This window comes from Lemur catta, chromosome 14 (genome assembly GCF_020740605.2).
Source record: "Lemur catta isolate mLemCat1 chromosome 14, mLemCat1.pri, whole genome shotgun sequence".
In the NCBI taxonomy this organism is placed as follows: Eukaryota; Metazoa; Chordata; class Mammalia; order Primates; family Lemuridae; genus Lemur; species Lemur catta.
Genome location: NC_059141.1, coordinates 4,719,424 through 4,739,269, shown reverse-complemented (window position 1 = coordinate 4,739,269; position 19,846 = coordinate 4,719,424). Strand labels below are relative to the sequence as shown.

The 19,846-nt window shown below is 49.9% G+C and overlaps 1 protein-coding gene across 3 annotated transcripts in view; it reads right to left on the bottom strand.

The window, feature by feature from the left end:
- Positions 1-19,846, bottom strand: part of C14H10orf90 (chromosome 14 C10orf90 homolog) — a 192,514-nt gene that overhangs the window by 24,313 nt on the left and 148,355 nt on the right. For 2 of the 3 annotated variants that reach the window (XM_045567777.1, XM_045567779.1), the window contains 3 exons: positions 6,635-6,922; positions 3,545-3,714; positions 1,271-1,448 (listed from right to left, as the gene is read on the bottom strand). In XM_045567777.1, coding sequence (XP_045423733.1) covers positions 1,271-1,448; positions 3,545-3,714; positions 6,635-6,922 — 636 coding nt within the window. The remainder of the gene's footprint in view (positions 1-1,270; positions 1,449-3,544; positions 3,715-6,634; positions 6,923-19,846) is intronic. The other variant, XM_045567778.1, reaches the window with a different exon arrangement.

The following is a 19,846-nucleotide window of genomic DNA, read 5'->3' as shown; positions in this document are numbered from 1 at the left end:
CACCTCGAGATGTCTGTGCCTGAACCCGGGTGGCTGTTTGCTGGGCCAGAGACTGAACAGCTTTCTGGAAAACACACTCAAACCGAGCCTGTATCTGCTGCAGGGCTTGAAACACTGGTTAGAGACACATTTTTCCATGGGGGAATTTCTTTGCACATCCATTTTGCTGATTTCCTTAGATTAGCATACTGGAAGGTGTCATGAGGGAGGGGCAGCAGGTGTTTTGCCGCATCCTTAGCCATGAGAAGGATGTGTTCAAGTTCACCTTTCACCAAGGCCTTTAGACAACTCTGCCAGCAGTGCTCTGGTGGGCGGAAGGAGACTTAGCCTGCCGGTGGGCCAGGGAGGTCAAGAGGAATTCTACTACGACACCCTTTCTCCCGTCCCTCAGGCCTCCTTATAAGATCTTGGTGATGTTTGCTGAGCTGCACTTTACCGAATACAGTTATTTCCCCAGGAGACTTTTATTCAGAACTACACTCATGATTTCACCTCCTAGGGACCAAAACATTTTCCTAAGGAAGAAAGATCTCATTCCTACATCTAAAGGAATAAAACTGAGGTTTCTCCAGGCCTCCAGATTTTAAGATTTGAGTTGGCAGGCCACAAGAATGTGCTCAGATGTCCCTGATCCTTGCCTTTGTCTCTTTTTGTTATTCTTGCTGGTTTAATAGCCTGTTTATAGGCTCTGTGAAGAAAGGAGTGAGGTCAGTCTTGCTCACGTTGTTACTCCCAGCTCCCAGCACGGTATCCGGAGAAGGTTCCTGATAACTCCTTCTCCAGTGAGTGAATGAGTGCCCTGCCTCCCGGGGTCAGCTTGACACTGGCCCCGCGGTGCTGGGAAGCCGGCCATCCGCTCCGAGTGCGCAGCAGGAAAGGGGTTTCGAGATGACGAATGTTGATGCAGACAAGCTGGAGTCAACCTCTCACCCTGAGATCTGTTTTGCAATCTATAAAGGGCAAAGGGGACCTCTTGCAAATATCTGTTAGGAGCCAAGAATTTGAACTTGCTACCCTGGCTGCTACAGTGTGTGGCTTCTTTCCCAGCCGTGATGGTAAATTTGTGTCCCAAGTTGTTTCTGCTGAGCTCGGTGCCCATGTGTCATCTCTCCCAGGGGCTGGCTCCCAGGACAGGCTTTATGACGCTGAGGGTCAGCCACTCAGGCCCCACCTGGGTTCGGTGTGAGTCAGTGGCAGCATCTGGAACGATCGTCCCCAGGTGAAGGCTCCAGTCCCAAGAACCCTCCCACCCCGGCCACCCGCCGCTTACCACTAAGAGGGTGGGGGACGGTGAACTGCTTCTTGTTGGCGCGGACGGGAAGGAGGCTCTGCTTCTGCCCCGGGTTCTCCTTCCGCTGTGCCTGTCTCTGCTGTGCCATGTGTTCCAGCTTCTTCAGCCGTTCTTGCGAGCGAGAAATGAACTGAGGTTTACGAACTTCCAGCGCTTCCTGATTGGAGCAAAGGAAATATTTTACTTTTAAGAGAAGTGACACAGAAAGGCAGCACATCCGTCCGATTTGGCCAAGAAGCCACTTGAAAGCGCAACACTCAGAGACCAAAGCCACAGTGCAAAAGCATGTCACGATTGTCTTCCACAACCTGTCTAAAGATGGTGACAGAGAAGCCAGTGACACAGGTCCTGGCGGTCAGTCCTGGCCAGCACCAAGGGCTCCACTGGGCAGGATCAACCAGTAACCAGCGTCGAAACTTAGAGTGCAAAGGGAACATCTGCCCCTTTGTCCTTCTACCCCATCAAGTCATTCGTTCCCGAAGGACCAAGATCGAGAGCCCCACAGTCCATGTTCCAAAGACACGATGGGGAAGGATTGGGGCGCGATGAGTCACTCGAGTCTGTTGACGACTGGAAGCCTTAAGGGGCACAGACACAGATTATCCACCCACTGTGAAAAATGTGCCTTTTCAGGAGAAACCATAACTGTGGCTAAAGGAAACAACTCCTTTTGGGTAGAAATTCCCGGGAGCAAATCTTGGCCTATGCAGAATGGCTCTGGGAGCTCCACAAAGCAGGTCTGAAGTCCCCGTTTCTCACTTCAGCCTCATCTCTCTGCCTGCACGCCCTACGCCACCCCCACAGGCCTACTAAGCAAGACTCCCTGCCCCTGGCTCTGTGCCAGACACCGGGCCCGCTGCTCCGTGTGTTCATCGTCTCCAGGAATCGCACGCGGATTCAGGAAGGCGGGTATTCTTTGCTTGGGGTAGTTTGGGAGTGCTGTGCTTTTCCCACATTGCCTTTCATTGTCTTAACTTGCTGTTCCTTGAGTGCCTCTGCTCAAATTGTCCCCTTGCCTAGAGTCCCACCCACAGTCATACCCATTGGCTCATCCTGTCTCCCCCAAAAGCCTGCTGCAGCTCCCTGTTCAGCCCAAGCAGCCCAATGCTTCACTAACGGCCTCGAGCAAGAGTGATCCACACATGTTTACCTCCGTGCTAGGCTGTGAGCTCTGGAAAGCACCCATGTCACAGTGGCAACGCATCACTCACAGCTACTGGCCCGAGCCTTGCACGTAGTAGGTGCTCAGCAAAGGCTCACCAGGTGTACTGCCATGCCTGAAACGTTCCTTTGCCCCATTTCGCTCCCAGCCCTGGGAGCTCAGGGTTCCCAGGGGGAGGGCAGCCTGGGCTCTGTGCGTGTCACGCATGTGGCCCTGGCAGCCGTACTGGGAAAGGAGTCCTCTTGGCCAGCACCAGCCGCCAGGTACCGGGCACCACAACGCACAAGTCACAGGGTGTGCCGAAGCTTCAGGAGAGTTCCAGGCCTGGAGAGACGGCCCCTGGGAACAGCCTATTGGGCCAGATGTGGCTGCTGCCTCGATGGCCCACCTGCCCAAGGACAGACAGCCCTGGACGCTTAGATTGCTTTGGGGTCCCCACGAATGTCTCACCCAGGTCCCACCGAGGGGCCGGTGATGGTGCCATCTCCACAACTGCAGGGAGGTTTGCAACCGCATTAAGTGCTTACAGGGAAGGTGTGGCTGACTATACACCGTCAGCAGGGGCTTCCTCTCAGCTTGTTTGCCCTCTGAAGTTTTATATCTCTGCATGTTCTGAACTTCAAAAAATGTGTCTATATTACTTTTACAATCAGAAAAGACAGCAAATGGAAACTCTCATGTCCTCCCATTTACGGCTGCGTGACTTTGGGCAACTTCCTTAATCTTTCCCAGGCTCGACGTCCTCATCTGAAGATGGGGTGGGTTTACAGGGGCCTCTGCCTCCCGGGGTCTCGTGAGGATTGAAGGCACTGGTGTCTGTGAGGTGACCTGGGTGCCATCTGGGCATCTGTCACTGCTGTGATTGCTGTCACTACTGATAGTATTTCCTTCCATTCTGGAGGGCTCAGTGCCATCATCTCCATCACTCAGACAGTGAAACAGAAAGTTCCGGGGACCTGCCCGGAGTCACACAGCCACCGACAGGGGGAGTCAGGTTTCCAGCCTCAGAGGCAGAAGTGAGGTCGCCCACCGACGCCCCAGGAAGGGTCTCCCTGGGTGGGAATCCCCCTGGGACGCGCAGGAGGCCTCACCTGCAAGGTCAAGGAGTTTGCGGGCGTTTGCCGAGGCTCAGAGCGGTCTTCACACGGGGCGGGGCTCTCTGGCCCCTCGGGGGGCGCTGGCGAGGGCTCGGGCATGGTGGGGTCCTCACTCTTCTTACACTCCTTTATTTTTACCACCAAGTCACAGCAGGTGTAGTCTCCTAGGAGAGAAGATTTAGAATCCCATTTAGAGGGCACCGAGTGATTTTTTCACCTGGTTCCTCAACACCATTAGACACAGAAGACAATTTTGAAAATGGAAACGCCAGCGGATTGTTAATGGGCCTCGTTAAGCCGACAAGATCACGCCCCATCACAGACCCTCACGGTTGCCCTAGTCACAGGGAGGGATGTTCACATTCAAGCAGGCTTCTCACGGGCTAATTATGCCACTGCGGTAGCCCATGGATGTTTCCAGTGCCTTTGCTCACAGCAAAAGGAAACTTTGCTATTCTGTGCCTCATATTAAGTGTGTCCTGTACAATTATTACAGTTCAGTTATTTGGGGACAGTGTATCAATCTATGCTGTGTCTGCTACACTAATGACATAAGGAGGGAGGACTGGTATTCAATTATTTATCCCTCCCCTTCATTTGCCAGAGTCTACCACTGGCTCTGCATAAGTAATCAGAATGACTTCTCTCTCTACGCTGGGTTTGGCTTCTTCCTGGGGCCATTTTGATGTTCCTTGGTGGACAAGGTCAGGAAATGAATTGATTCAACAGCATCAATCGCTGGCCACTTACTGGCCAATGTCTCAGCCTGGAACACAACTTCCTTCAGTCTACCCTGAGGCCACCACCCTGTCTGAGCCCCCTTCTCACCCACTGCACCTGCCCCACCCCACAGCCTCCCCAAACCACTCCAGTGCTGAACCTGACAGCCACTTCCTCCCTCCTCGCCCCACCTGCTCTGGTATCTCCACAAAGCCCGGTGACCCCCTACCTCCAGGCTGAGCGCACACCTTCAAAAAGCCTCCTTCCCCTTCCAAGGCGGGACCCATGTGGGGTTGGAAGATGATGTCTTAACCCCACAAGCCTGTGACTCCCTCCAGGGCTGGACCATGTCACAGCTACCCTGCACCTCTCCATGGCACCAAGCTAGGTGCCCAAAGGGAGCTTTTCTGCTGGGAGTGAAGAGGTGACCATCAGGGACTCACCTGGCCACGGGATGCATCTCCCGTGACTCTTATATCTGAACCCCCTGCAGTAACTGTCCCCTTTGATGCCTGGATCCTCTCAGGCCTAGACTAGCTATGCAATCTCTACTCAGAATCTACCACGGTCCTTACTACCTGCAAGCCCAAGCCAGCCACACGTTGCACGGACGTTCATGGTGGGTGGCCCTCCCCCAGCTGTCACCTGGGAGTCTCTGCCAACACCACACTGCCTAGAGGGCCTCAAGTCCTGCTCCTTCATTTTCCCAAACATTTGCTCTTGTTCCATCTGGAGGGTTTCCCTGTGGCCCCGCTTCCCTTCAGGCCTAACCGCCAGCCCCCAGCCCCTCCTGCAGAGCTAAGTCCGCCTCTGCCGCATGGCTTCCACTGCTGCTTGGGAATGTCTCTCTGGCTCACCCTGTGCCCCGGGAAGCCACGGTTTCTGTGCATCCTTCCCCACAGCCTCTCCCCCAGCACAACCAGCAACCCAAGGGCCAGCCTAACATCTCATCTTCTCTGCTCAGAAAAAACCTGTCCCTTGGATCCTGGAAGTCGCTGTGACTGTGCCCCCACCCCCTCGCACAGTGACATCACCCTCTGGCTGGGTCTCAGCCCCTGGCTGGCCCCTCTCCCATCTGCCCTCCACGCTGCTCATGAGACAGTTTCCTCCAGAGCAAATCTAATTACGTCTCTTCCCCTTCAAAGGCCTGGCTCTGCCTTCAGTCCAAACCCCATTAGTGGGTTCAGCAAGGACTTCCAACCTGACCCACGTGACCCCTGCAGACTCACATCACCCCCACCCCGCTGCACCCCGGCCCCAGACCCTCGCCAGGTCCCCAGTCAACCACGTTCTTCCACTGACTTTGCCTTGTGCGCCTTTTCCTCCCCCTGCGATGCTCTTTGTCCTGGGTCTGAATTTTAAACGTCTAATATACTTTCAAGTTCCCGCTCAAAATCACTTCCTTGGGGAAGACGCCTCAGCTCAGACCCTGTCCCGGCTTCCCAACAGCCCAGACAGACACGGCCACATTGCAGCTGTCTCCCACACCGACTGGGAGCTTGGAGGGCAGGAAGCACCGAGCACAGCATCTGACACACAGTAGGTGTTTAATAAGTGCTTCTCCGATGGACTAACGAATGAAGAGCTAGGGATTCACATGGCTCCCAGTGTAATTATCTTTATCAATTACCATAACCAATTTAACTTTTACTACCCAAAGCTATATAATCTGGTACCTTTCTTCCTGTTGTTTCCCACAATGATTTGAGAAATCTTAAGAGTGATAAGAAATCCAAATTTTCCCACTGATATAATTGGGACCACAGATCATTTTTCTCCTTTATTCTCGTGTTCTTTGGTATATCACTGTTCACTGCATTCCTAGCAGTGGTCAGCAGCTTGGCCCCCCGAGAGACGACAACTGGGTTCCAATTCTTATTTCCCTCCTCTGTGAGAGGCTATTTGGGACCTATCTCGTGGGTGCGTGTTGTGCCTGCTAACTGGGGCACATGTAGCGGCTGCACGCCTCAGCCACTGTCCCTGCTGTCAGTCAGGGGGGCCTCAGGCAGCCCGGTGGACCTGCTGCTCTTGGAGCAGCCACACTTGCACCCCAAACCCCCCTAGCTGAGCCGAGGAACCTGCCGTGTGCCTGGGAGTGGCGTGGGGAGGGACTTCCTCTTGGTCTGGGCGGTAGTGGCCGTGCACACAGGAGGACTGGGAGTCACTGACCCACACAGGGCTGCCTTCTGGAGGTGGGACTTGCCCCCCATCTAAACCCGCCGGTTCTGCCACCGCCTGCCTCCAGCTGGAGAAAGGGCAGCTCGGTCAGGCGAGCTTGTGTGATCCAGGCCCAGGAAGACACGGCACCGTTTTCCGCAGGAATATCCAGCAAGAATGATCTCAACCCGCCACCTCGCTCCTCACCTGTGGGGAGCTGTCTGTCTATCTGAGCACCCTCGTCTTCCTGTGGAGACATGCGTACGTCTCGTACGGGGCGAAGAAACCCAAGAAAAGGGATTCTGGGTTTCAGGAAGCTTTGATGTCGTCTCTCTGTGGGCTCAGAAAGGTCACTAGACTGACAGTCATCGCCTGGAGAACTGTCCCCATCGGGAAGGAAGTGTTTAGTGGGCTTCTGTTCCACTGGGGGAGCAGACAGGGTCACCCGCGCTCCTCCTTGCTCCTTGCTGCTTCCAGGGAATACTTTTGTGTCTACTAAAAATAAAACGAGAGTTGTGCTCAGAATATCTGCTGAGTCCAAGCTAACGTACGACTTCTACAGCACACGGCGCTCTTCTGGGGACAGGCTGATGGGGCTACGGCACGACCTGGGGGACTCAAGCAATCAGTACCCAAGGGCCACGTGCTCTCGAAACTTTCAGTGCGTGATCCTCATTCCTGGTGAGATTTTCCCCAAAGCTCAGTTAGGAGCTCCATGTGCACAATGCTATCATGTATAATATTAATATTTGGTTCTAAAGCCACTGTGCTCAGTGGAGTTCTTAGGAACTCATACAATATTCTTTACAGTGAGCAACACAGTGGGCAATTTGGTACCTTGATTCTGGGTTCAGAGTAGTTGGGTTCAAATTCCACCTCCACCGTGTTTAAACTATCCAGCCTCGTCTATAAAATCTAGGTGAGGATTACCTAGATATTAAATATTATCTATTTATTATATAACATAGTTTTCTGTAATAAATTCATATATATAATTTATGTAATTCACATAAGTATATTTTATGTAACATATTTATATTATTTATCTAAATATCAATATTAAAATCGAGGTGATGACATAATAAAATAATACTCTGTGCAAAGTGTTTAGCACAGTACCTGAGCAATAGTCAGCTTTTAAGAGGTGTGAGTTATCACCGCTATTGCAGAAACACAGATGCCAAGGTACGTGCTATGGCAAGGACAGAGGTGGGAAGCAGTTCATCAGGTCCCTGTGCATAGCTCTACCATGCGTGGATTTGCAGATGAGCATGGTGTGTCGCTTGTCTCCACACTGCAATATCGAAAGCCTGGAGACCACCGTGTGTCCTTCAATAGGAGGCCAGTTAGGTGACTTACAGTAAGTCCAGGCTCTGCGGCAGGTAAGAAGGACGATGCAGAGGCTTTCATATAGATGTGGAATAATTTGTCAGGTACATTCTTTAGTGAACAAAGCAAAATGCGGGGCAGGGAGTCAGGTGCGTTTCCCCAGTAAACGCTTGTGTGCTCGGAAGATCTCAGAAGGACCCAGAAGACAGGGAAGCCGTGCTGCCTCAGGAGAGGGCAACACAGGACCGGGAAATTGGGAGGAAAGACAGACTTTCTTTTCACCTCCCATTTTGTACTCTGATTTTCTTAAACTTCTTTTCTTTTGGAATACTCCATAAATTTCCAACAGTTACTTGTTTCAAATGAGGCAGCGACTTCACCAGTTGTCCCCCACCCCAAGCTGATACCACCCAAAGGCAGTGACCCCCCGGGGAGAGCCAGTACTGCCAGTGGGGACGCGACCTAACCTTCCTGGGTGTTGGGGCAGAAAAGGTGGGATAATGACCACTGTTAGAAGATTCTTGCTATATTCTGTGAAATGTCTTATATACAAAAAGGAAGTGAACTCATGACTACCTGGCTCAGATAGTAACACCAACCTCTCTCAAGAGTTTCTCGGATGTCTGCAATTTGTCCCAGCCCCTCTGTCCCCGAGTCTCTGGTGTTCCAGCCAATGAGGGCACACTGTGTGGGCACAACCAGGCTGTGCAATATAGAGGGGAGAACAAGAACATGGGGGCGAGAAGGTCTCCCAAAGCACAGGTGCGTCACCCCAACAGCTGTCCATTTCCTGACTCACCAAGAGGATGAGCCCAGCTTTCTGTGGCCTTACAAACAGATAAACGAAATGCAGGTAAGGTGCCTACTGGGTCCCAGTGTTGGGTACATAGCAAGTGCTAAAAAGTGGAACTTCTTATTAGCCCTTGTCATTTGGAGAGATTTGTCCACATGTTGTAAACTTGGCTTTGCTAAATTATGCAGAAAATCCTTCTAAATTTTTATTTTAAAAATCATCAATTCTGTTTAAGTATAAAATATTACAGGCAGAAAAAGTCCTAAAATAGTCATTTCTTTATACATTGCTGGCTTTTTATTAGAAGCTCTCTTAAAGAATCTAAAACTAAATTAGTTACCAGTGATGTAGTTTCAATCTGTCAGGCAACATATTAATAGATCTATCCTGGTGTTAAATTCTTTAAATTGATGTATTTATTTATAGATTCATAGAGATCAACCAATCAATCTTTTCATCTATCTATATATCCGTTATCTGTGTACCTATCATCTGTCTATTTCTAGCTGGTTTAATATAAATTCTTATGTGAGCGATCCTGTATAAGTCAGATGTTCCACTTGCAACTTGAAAGAGTTAAAACTCCCAGGAAATAGAATATCATTAGGGTACTGGAGAAAAAAAATATGCAGCCAAAGGACTTTTCTGACAACGTATTGATCAGGTCTCCTTCTGTGGATTCCGACACGTACAGTCATGATCCATGGCATCACCTGGGTTGGGCCTTTGTGGAGCAGGGCGGCTCTCAGGGTCTTTCTTCCCATACACTCTGCCTGCAGGTTGGACTTAGAGTTCTCCACGCATGCCCCAGATTCTAAACTACATCACCCCAGTGAGCACCTGTGGCCACTTCAGGCTCTGCCCATCATAAGAGAAGCGTGACAAGGCAGCAGCCCACGCCGGGCATTTCTGTTTCTTGAACTGATGCTCAAAGCCGCCCTCCTGGGTCTGACATGTGGAGAAGGTGGCACACACCAGTCTCCTTTAAATAGTAACATTCCCTGTGTCCCCTTTTCTAAAACTGGTTGATGTTCCGTAGCTCAACTATCTATCCCAGAATCGAGCTGTGCACTAGGAAGTGAAGAAAAACCAACAAAAGGATTCTGCCCAATAGTCATAAATTCCTTCTATTAAACTCATATCCTTGACTTACAGAAGGGCCTTTTGGACCACTCCGCAGTGCTCATTTATGCCTTTTCAAGTTCATTTTTACTGTGAAATGTATTACATTTATAATTTAAAGATATTAAATAGAGCACTCACAAAGCTACTTCCTAGATTAAGAAGCAGAACATTGCCCGGGTTTCAGACATCACCTCCGAGCTGCTCCTGGAGATGACACCCCTCCCACACACATTCGACCCAGACAAAACCGCTCACCTGAATTGGGGTTTACTCTAGTCATTGCTTTTGTCTCTTATTTTCCCACCTATGTAGGTATCCTTAACTAATATGTTTTTAATACCAAAATCCTGAGCAGCAAGCACAAAGCTAGCTGTTTTAAGGTGAGCACACCATTGCATCGGGTAGACAAAAGCTTCCAGAAGCGAGTTCAGCAGATTGGCTGGGCCACCGCTTCCCTGAGAGCTTATGGGACGCGATTCTGGGGAAGACAGTGGCCAGCCATGGATGAGCCCTGGACACAAGGGGGTGACCACAGCTGGCATGAGGCGTATGGCTGGCAGGAACGGGGTTGAGGAATGGGCCATTCTGGACTTTCTGTTCCTGACCTTGCTGTGGTCAGCTCTAGGCCTCAAGGGCGGGTGGAGGCAGGACACTCTGCGGCAAAATGTGGACCCCGAGCCAATCCAAGCGGGGCGGAGGATGGGTTGGTAATTTCGAAGACCTCACAACACATCATCGAGACCAGCTGAGAAGAGGCCAGGCAGGGACACCACCAGCCCACGCAGGTCCTTAGTACAGAGTGAGAAAAAGGTGTCCCTTCTTCAAGGCATTTTACCTCCATTGGCCAGAAAATGTCATCATAAACCAACATGATAGAAAAAAATACTTTACTGCTTCTTTCCAAATATTATACAAATCTTTGATATTCTCAGATGAGCCTCTGTTGAGCCAGTGGCTGCCCGTGGGCACATGGTTCTAATAACTGTGGCAATTCTGATCAGAGCAGAAAACTCAAAAGCGCGAGTAGTTGCCACGGAGAGAGACCAGCACAACAGCAAGGCTCTGTCAGTCAGATCTCAAAGGGAGAGCAAGAACACAGGAGATACCGGAGCCCAGAGAGCACAGCTGTCTGGGGACATTTAACAGCCTCAGGCAGGTCAGGAACACACAGAACTCACTTTAGAATCATGTGTGTCCAAATCAGTTACTGTGAAGGTGTTTTTGAGTTAAAGAGGAAACTTCAGCTCTCTAGCATATCTGCCTGGGTAAAGAAAGATCTTCTCTGAGAGTTTGGGTCACAGCTCTGTGCAGCTTCCCGATCGTGTAAAACAGACTTCAATCACCAAAGAGATGCTTCTGAACAAAGCCGGGCTCCTGGAGCCTAAGCCACACGCTGCCCCCGCATCTGCACGTTTCCGGTGCTGCTGTCTTCTCCCCTCTTCATACAGCTGACTGTTCCTCAGAAGTGCAGTGACTGAAGCTTGTCTCTGGGCCATCGACACAAACGTCAGTTTCTAAACTCAACTGCAGGGCACACCTCGGGGTCTCCCAAAGGTCCCAACGCTGTTTCCCATGACCCCCTCTACCTGGAACTGTGCTCTTCCCTCAACACCTTTTTAAAGCTCTCAGGTCTGCATTTCATACGTAGCTTCCCTGTCTCACCTTTCTCCCTCGCCTATGGGTTCTCCTCCAGCAAACCCTGAAACCACAGCACGAGACTGGAATCCGAATAAGCAAGCCTGGCGGGATGGGTGGCAGTCAGGTGCCACCTGTGGGCGCCTGCAGGTGAACCGGGGACCCCCTTCATTCGGCACTGCGACACGGGAGGCTGCTCCAGGAGCGGGGCACGGCGTTCTGCCGCATAGACGGGGAGAGAACAGGCAGCCACCACGGACTCTCAGGAAACGCACACCTTTTCAAGCAAGTGTTCGCTTTATTCTTTTCCTTTCAAAAGGGAGAAAAAACCTAAAACTACTTTCAACTACAATACATGGAAGATGAAATACAAGAAAGTCAGGCTGGGTGCGGTGGCTCACACCTGTAATCTTAGCACTCTGGGAGGCCGAGGCAGGAGGAATGCTTGAAGTCAGGAGTTCAAGACCAGCCTGAGCAAGAGCAAGACCCCATCTCTACTAAAAATAGAAAATTTAGCCAGACATGGTGGTGCACACCTGTAGTCCCAGCTACTTGGGAAGCTGAGGCAGGAGGATTGCTCAAGCCCAGGAGTTTGAGGTTGCTGTGAGCTAGGCTGACACCACTGTACTCTAGCCCAGGCAACAGAGTAAGACTCTGTCTCAAAATAAAATAAAATAAAATAAACCCAAGTTCTGTTGTGGCCTCTTGAAAAACAGGAGAGAAAGCAAACAAGCAGTCTCTTACGTGGACAAGGGGGTCGCTATCATTGTCTCTGCTCTTTTACTGGTCAAGCACTTTTGGCTGCTGCAAGTTAAAACCCTATTTCCTCATGTGGAAGCAGGTCTCTATCTGGTACTGCTGCATTTCACCCCATTCAGACTTCTGTTTAAAATCACCTGATAATTGTTTCAGCATATGTCTGTTCCGTTTCTATAGACTGACGCTGCAGCCCAGGAAGGAAGGCAGAAATGGGGGAGGCGGCAGGAAGCAAATGGGATAACCAGCTCCCGGTGGAGGGGAACAGGGCTGTGAGCTGGTTACCGAGGGTCCCAAAGACGATCCACACAGCAAAAGCAGAGCTGGAGCTGGTGCCCTCAGGAAGAGGAGAGAGAGAGGAGACATGAGAGTGCCAAAGGGTTCAGCCAACCTGGAAACCCACTGGCAAGGACGAAGGGGCATCTACAGACAGCTGGGCGGGAGGAAGCACATACTGAGTAAGACCTTCCTTTGCAGGAAACCAGACTTCCTGCAAATGCCAGCCCTTTCTAGACAGTAAACAGGTTTCTTCTGCTATAAACATCAATCATCAGAACCTTTTCTCCCTAAAGAAATTGACCTGAGGGTGGGGGGAGGGGCCGATGACCAAGATATGAGACTGACTTGTAAAAAGTGGAGCCAGTCACTGCTGACCTATGAGAAGAGCCTTCTCCTTCTGGAAGCCACAGCAGATGGTCAGGAAAGGAGAGCTGTTGTTAAGATGTCAACAACATGGTGTCAGGACACCGTGGTGCAAGTTCAGTGATTAGAGCTGTGCATTCAGAGAAGGAAAAACAACCCCAGCGTATTCACGATTGTTGTTTTAGGTTAAGTTTCAAGATACCATGTAGGAAATTGTGCGAGCAACTCTCACTACAGTGAAGACTCGTACCTGCAGCTGCTGCAAAGCAGGAATACACATTACCCACCACCTGGAGAATTCCTAGAAAGGACGCCGGATAACTAGCCGGAGCTGTTTTTCCAATAATGTCATAATCCTAGAGATTTTCAGGTTGACGAACAGAAGTTGTGAAACATACTAAAGTATTTGGAAGGAAGAAATAAAGCACACACATGCACACATATGTATACACACATACACACACACATACGTGCCCATCTGTTTTCAGATTTGAACTACATTGCAGATAATGGTCAAGAGACACCAGTTCTGGTTAATTGTTAGATCATGGCTTTCTGTCTCTGTCTTCTACACAGGAAATAAGTCCCAGATTAATAGTTTTCCCACAATCTTTTATCCCCAAAGCCTGACTGAATTCCCAAAGCACACAGGAAAAGACCTTTTTAAGCTTTTCTCAACACTTGTTGCTAAAGTTTCCAGTAATGACCCTTTAAGGTGATAATTACATTTTTCATTAAGACATATTTGCATTACAAAAACTTTTTCTAAATTATAAAACCAATTATGATCCCTGTCAAAAAAATTCTACCTATAGAAAAGTATAAAAAAATTGAAATACTGACAATGTGACACTCTCCAAGGTGCCCGTCTATCCTCCTTTCGTTTTTCCTGGGTGCTCTGACAATGACCAATGAGACTAGAAGTTCCAGGAGGTTCCAGAGAGCCCCAGCTGGGCCTGTGAGTGGGCCGGGAAGAGTAGATCTGCCCGCAGCTGATACGAGCGCTCAGGCTCCGGCCCCAGGATGGACCACACACAGGCAGCTCCTGATGTTTCTCATCCTGACTTTCCTGCATTTCAGAACAACCCCCTACAACGACTTCCACATGTGATTCTGACCGTGGGCACGTCCACCAACAAGCACAGCCTCTACCCGGGAACGCTGCCCTGGGCCCTGGCACAGCGTCACTCTCGCTGGGACAGCCGCTTCCTGGCAGTCATGGGAACATATCTGCGTTTTCCCCTCTGTATGACAATGAGCAGCAGGTGGGCATGTGAGTATGCCTGGCAACACTTAATAATTATGATTAAATCGAAAAGGGGGACCGCCAGGTGCTGGAAGAAGCAAATCTTTAACCTTAACTCAAGGTCACGGGACTTAGGTCAGAAATGGGTTGATTTCATGCTAAATTGTGAAGGAAATAAAATTAAAGAGCCAGTTTGAAATGCTTAATGTATATATGACCAAAGACTGGGCCTAAGGATGAGATACAAAGTCAGAGGTTTTATGACACCGTTGAGGGTTCTGGTCACAGAATCTCCTTTCTCACACATTTCCCGGTTCACTTTTGACTTCCACATGCGTTTCCCAACACGGGCTGCAGGAATCTCCGGTTTTGATGTTTTGTGGGGCTCGGCCAGGGGGAGACACACGATACCTCCACTTCCTGCCTCTCCCGGTCAGTCCTCTTCCTCCCTGCAACCCCGTCAGACCCTCAAATCCACGACGAGATCTGGAAACCCCATTCTGGGAAGATGTAAATACCTCGGAGGATCCCGTGTCAGAAAGGAAGTGAATTCCGAGGCTGGAGGGTTCCCGTGGAAAAGGCGCTCAGGGCTACTTCCCAGCCCCTGGGGCGGCTGGAAGCCCCTCGGAGCCGGGTGACATCACGTTCCTGGTTTCTCAGATGCTCTGCACGGAGCTCGGTCCTGTCGGCCCAAACCCAGCTGGAAACACGAGGCCCTGTGCGCGGTTTCCGAGAACGCCGTGCCCTTTGAAGAGCTATTTCTGACAATCAGAGTGGGAGACGCTCCCCAGGGCCTCTGGGGGGACACACACGCCACAGGAAGATCGTGGTGAGGAATAAATCAAGCCAGAGAAGGGGCCGAGCCAGCGCGGGCGCAGCCAGGATGCAGAGGGGGAGACGCTGGCCCAGCTGCTCTTCTCTGCCTCTTATGTGGCCGCAGGCTTAGACATCTAACGTCCCCGTGTGGCCTGTGGGCTCCCCCCGTGACCATCACTTCCCAACGAAAGAAGCAGGTGGTGTCGCACCAGACAAACGCTGCACTTTCTAATCACTCCCGTTTAATGTCGACTTCCTGATTTATTTATTTCTCTTCTCTGAGAGTAATTCATAGGAAACAAAACGGGCTTGTCCCATGAGACCACTTAGGTGCAGAAAAATGGAAATATGTTTAACGGTTTCTTAAAAGCTACCATGAATATTTGTATCTAGGAAAAGCATTTCCCTTACACCTAAGAAGGGAGGAATTTCTTTGTGAAGATAAATGCATCACTGCCTTATTAAAAAAGAAATCTTTCTGGAGCAAGGTGGAGACAAGAAAATTCTGACATGTTTAAATGCTCTGTTAACACTCACAGCTGAGTGCCGTGTTATACAAACCCGCACCATTGGCAGTGAATTACCAAGAACGGCTGTAGGATGTGTACTTTTCCCCGTACTAAATTGCCTGCCTCCCACCCCCTTTTTGGGTCAGAATATTCAACACTTTCAAAACAGTATGGAAAAAAAAGATAATTGGTTTTCATTGGGCTTTAGAACCACCGAACATCCCAATCAAGTTTTCCCAAAGCTTCTCTTAGGAAGATAAATCTGCCATGTGTCACATCCTCTGGGTCTACCCATTACCTGCCTTCCTTCGAGCCACCTTTGGGTCCTGCCTTGATGCCTTTCAAAGAAATCTTTTGGGTCAGGCTGTAGGGTCAGTACAGCCCTGTTTAAAAATGCCTGAGGCGAGGGGTACCCCAGTTACCCTGATGTGATCATTACACACTGCATGCCTATATCAAAATGTCACACGGATCCCCTACATATGCACAACTAGTCTGTATCCATAATAATTAAAATTTAAAATTTTTTTTATAAAGTAAATGAGGCATCTGGCCCTGAGGTTGCAATGACACTTGTTCATTTTTTTTCAGAAAAACATTTTGAGTGGTTATTGTTAACATCTTAACCGGCAGCATTTGGGGAAGCGGGGTGAGGGGAACAGGGAGCTCTTTGTACTATTTTTGCTCCATTTCTGTAAATCTAAACTAACAAACTTAATTTTTTTTTAAATGGTCACTTATGAGAGGTTTAAAAAGTCCCTCATAGAACAGCAGTTTTTCACACAGTTAAAAGTCACTTCTCGGTAACTTTGGAGTGTGACCGACTCCTCTGCATCTGTTGATTCACCAGAAATGGCATAAGCACATTGGTGACATCCTGGCTGTATTTGTACAACACCCAGGTGCACCTCAGCACGGTGCACGGTTCCCGTCAATATGCTAGAGAGTAGAGATGGGTCAGCATCCCCCAAGAATCCCACCAAGCCCACCTTGTTGGCCCACACCCCTGCAGGCCCCTCAGAGAGCGTGACACGGAACCTCCCAGGATGCTGGTTTGTGGCAGGACACCATCGCAGGAGGTCAGAAGGCACCGGAAAGGCCCGGAGGCCTGGATCTACTCCCACCCGCTTCTGCCTCCCATGGACTGTGTGACTGTGCACAGGTCACTCCCCCATCTGCTCTCGAGTTACTCATCTCAGCGGGATAACAGCCACCCTGCTCCATGAGGGGAAGTGGGGCCCTGGGAAAAGACAAAAAGAATAATTTACTGCGCGAAGATGAGCCTTTGTTACAGTCTACCCAGCCCCAGCATGGCCTGTACCCAAGGCACAACTTTAAAAATACGATCCTTAAATGATATAGACTTTGTCCTTTATCTTAAATCTAGGGGAAAATACATGCACGAGAAGACACAGAGAGGCAGGAGGACAGTGTGCTACCTGCGTGTGCCCTGCATCTCACCCTCACACCCACAGACTGCTATTTCCTGCCCATTCTGCCAGACTTTCTGGATGAAGGGCAGGTGAAGGTCAATGCAGGTTAGGGATGTGACTTTCTTACAAGGTCACACAGGGTGGGAGAAGAGTTGTCCTTTGGGCAGCACAAACCGAGCCATCGTCCTGGGCCTGAGAGGGGCCCTGAGGGAGGAGTTCTGCTGTCCATGCCCTGACTTTGGTCTTGTCCCCACAATGTCCCGGCCCCCTCTTTGTGTCATGGAGCCTGGGGAGGTGAGAGGGAAGGAGTTGGAGGGGATCTGAGACCCTCAGGTGACCTTTAAATGTAAAAATGGCGCTGAAATGGGTTATCACTAGCCTCTGCCCCTCCACACCTTTCCTGCTGGGACAAACACACTTGAGCCCTTCTTCCTTCAGAGGTACCCTGAGCACTTTATCCGATTCATCTGGGTACAGGTATTTGCACCAGGTGTGGTGGGGCGGTGGGTAGGGAAGGATATAGTAAGATTTGTGCCAAAGTCCTGCTCTTCCTCAGTCCCCGAGGAGTAATAAACATAGTTTTCCAAGGCCAAGCAGTGAATAGAAACTTCTGGACTCTTCTATTACAAGGCTGCAAGGGCTGAGGCCAGGGCTGTGACTTATTTCAAAGGCGGCAGCCCTCCTGAGGGGTTTTCCACCGCGCTGGGCTCAGGTGCACCATGGTTGAACTGACGTGAACTGCACTAGGATGGTGTACTAGTTTCTCAGAAAAGTCCAGCCAATGGACAAGCTCTAGGGTCACACTGGTAGGGTCGCCCTGGAGCTGGGGAAGAGAAAGCAGCAAGAAGGGGGCTGGATCCCAAAGGCAGGGGCGTGGCCAGCTACGACCTGGACCAGAGAAGGCGCCCTGGGTGCTGAGCTCCCAGGAGGCCCGATCTCAATCCCAACTGTCCCGCCCAGGAACCCAGCTGAGGACGTGCACGGCACGAGGCCTCGCATGGCCGTGGGCCCGCTGTTATTTATACACTTGGGGATTACTCTTTTCTTCCACCAGGATGCCTTTCTCCCATTAAGCCTAATGGAAGTCATGTGGCTTAACTGAAGGCGTTTCGTTTTCCAGATTTTCTAAAAATAAAATGTGGAGAAGAAAAGCATATGCATTGTTTCTGTTTGGGATTGTAAAAACGCTAACAGAAGGAACCAGAGAGATTCACTGCCCTAGAGATCCAGTTCCTTCTCGATTATAATAGCAGATGGGTTACTTGTCATTGAATAGGTGGAGATCTGGGATAATGTGAAATCCTGCTCAATTTATTATATGAACACAGTTTAAACAGTGCACCTTTTATCCCTTAAAACGATACATCCCATCTTCTCTTTGATGACCAGGACATTGGAAGGTTTTTATTGATTATTGGGGTCCTGTATTATGGTACAGAAGATCTGTCTTCTAGAAAAGTTTGCTGTAAAGAAAATATCTAAAAAGAGAATTTAATTTTCCTAATGACTTTCATTATTTACTTGTGATTATGTATGGCAAGGATTAAAAAATGGATATAATAAAATCACACTTAAAAACACAAACATCCTTTTGAAGTTACATGTGTAAAGAAAAAAACAGTGATAAAATGTTAATACCATTCAAAATACTAACAACACTATAGGCCAAACTCAAAATGTCACTAAATAACAACACCAAAAATAAACCTCTGGTCTGCCTTGTCTCAGATAAGTGTAGCAATTTCTAAATTTGGCAAAATTTGCTCAGTTTTCTCTGGGCTTTAACATTCTGATTTTCCACGTCGGACCATTGTGCTGTTTGGGGAACTTTTCCCATCACTTGACTGTGCCGGCATCTTTAATCACGGCCACAGCTCTGGGCACAATTCAGTCCGGACTCTGCCTGGGAATGAGGGTTGTCCCCACAGACAGTAGAACCTACAGCAGTCGACTCACTATCACATACATTTGACAATAATCGGTAGATGACTAGGCAGGGCTTGAACTAACCTCTGCCGTCCCGTCCCTTGGTTCAGTGACTTATTAAGCTCCAAATCTAGGCGTTACTTCAGTTCCTTCCTCCCCTGCACTCTGCACGGATCCATCAGCAAGTCCTGCTCGTTCTACCCAAAATACCCCTCGAGCCACCCACACTCTCCGTCTCACTCCTCCCGCTCCCCTGGCTCACTCGCTGGCCCTGTTCACTTTCCCGCATCACCCGAGATCTTGAGAAAATGTAAGTCAGATCATGACAGTCCTCTGCTTAGATCTCTCTGCTCTCCATCCCACCTGACACAAATCACAAGCTCCTCCCGACCTGATCCTGCCTCTGCCCACCTCCCTGAGCTCAGGCGGCCCCTCCCCGGCCTCTCTGCTCCCTGCCCCCCTGGCCTTGGTCTCATCCCTTCAATGTGCCGGCCCCGTTCCTGTGTCATGTCAGAGGCTTTTCACCCGCCGCTCCCTCGGTCTGAATTGCTCATCCTCTCCACTGTCACGAGGCAGGCTCCCTCTGTCCTATCATGCAGATCTTGGCTGAAATGTCACTCGCCCGAAGAAGCCTTCCCTGGCCACCCCATCTAGAGGAGCCAACAAGTAGCCAGCCCACTCACATCAGCTGACGTCAGTGCTCTGCAAAAGCTCTCATCACCACTTGCAGTTTCTCATCTTGAAGCATCTATGTGTCACCCATTGCCACCCACTTAGCATGCTCTGTGGGAGCACCTAGATGACACGTGCTCTCAATCAGCATTTGTCAAGTGGCCGCATCATCTCTTAAGTGATGACTCACGTCTTCAGTAAGGGCTTTCAGCCCGCGAGGAGCCTAGTGAACTCCTGCAGACTCACTTGCCTATCAGATAACCTGAGATGAGGAAGAGAAGCAGACTCCCTACTCACACGTTGGCAGGGGAATTCTGACAGTCTCTTAAGGCTAAACTTTTAATTCAATAATTTGAAAGTATTTTTTAGGCACCTCCTGTGTTCAGGCATCCTGTGATGAGCTCAGGATATTACAGTGAGCAAAGAGACACTATTACTGCCCCCCGCAGAGTGGGCAAGTGGGGAAACTTGTGACAAAAGGGGACCGTTCCATCCTCCCTCTTAGGGGAAGAAAGCATGTTACTATAGAGGAGGCTG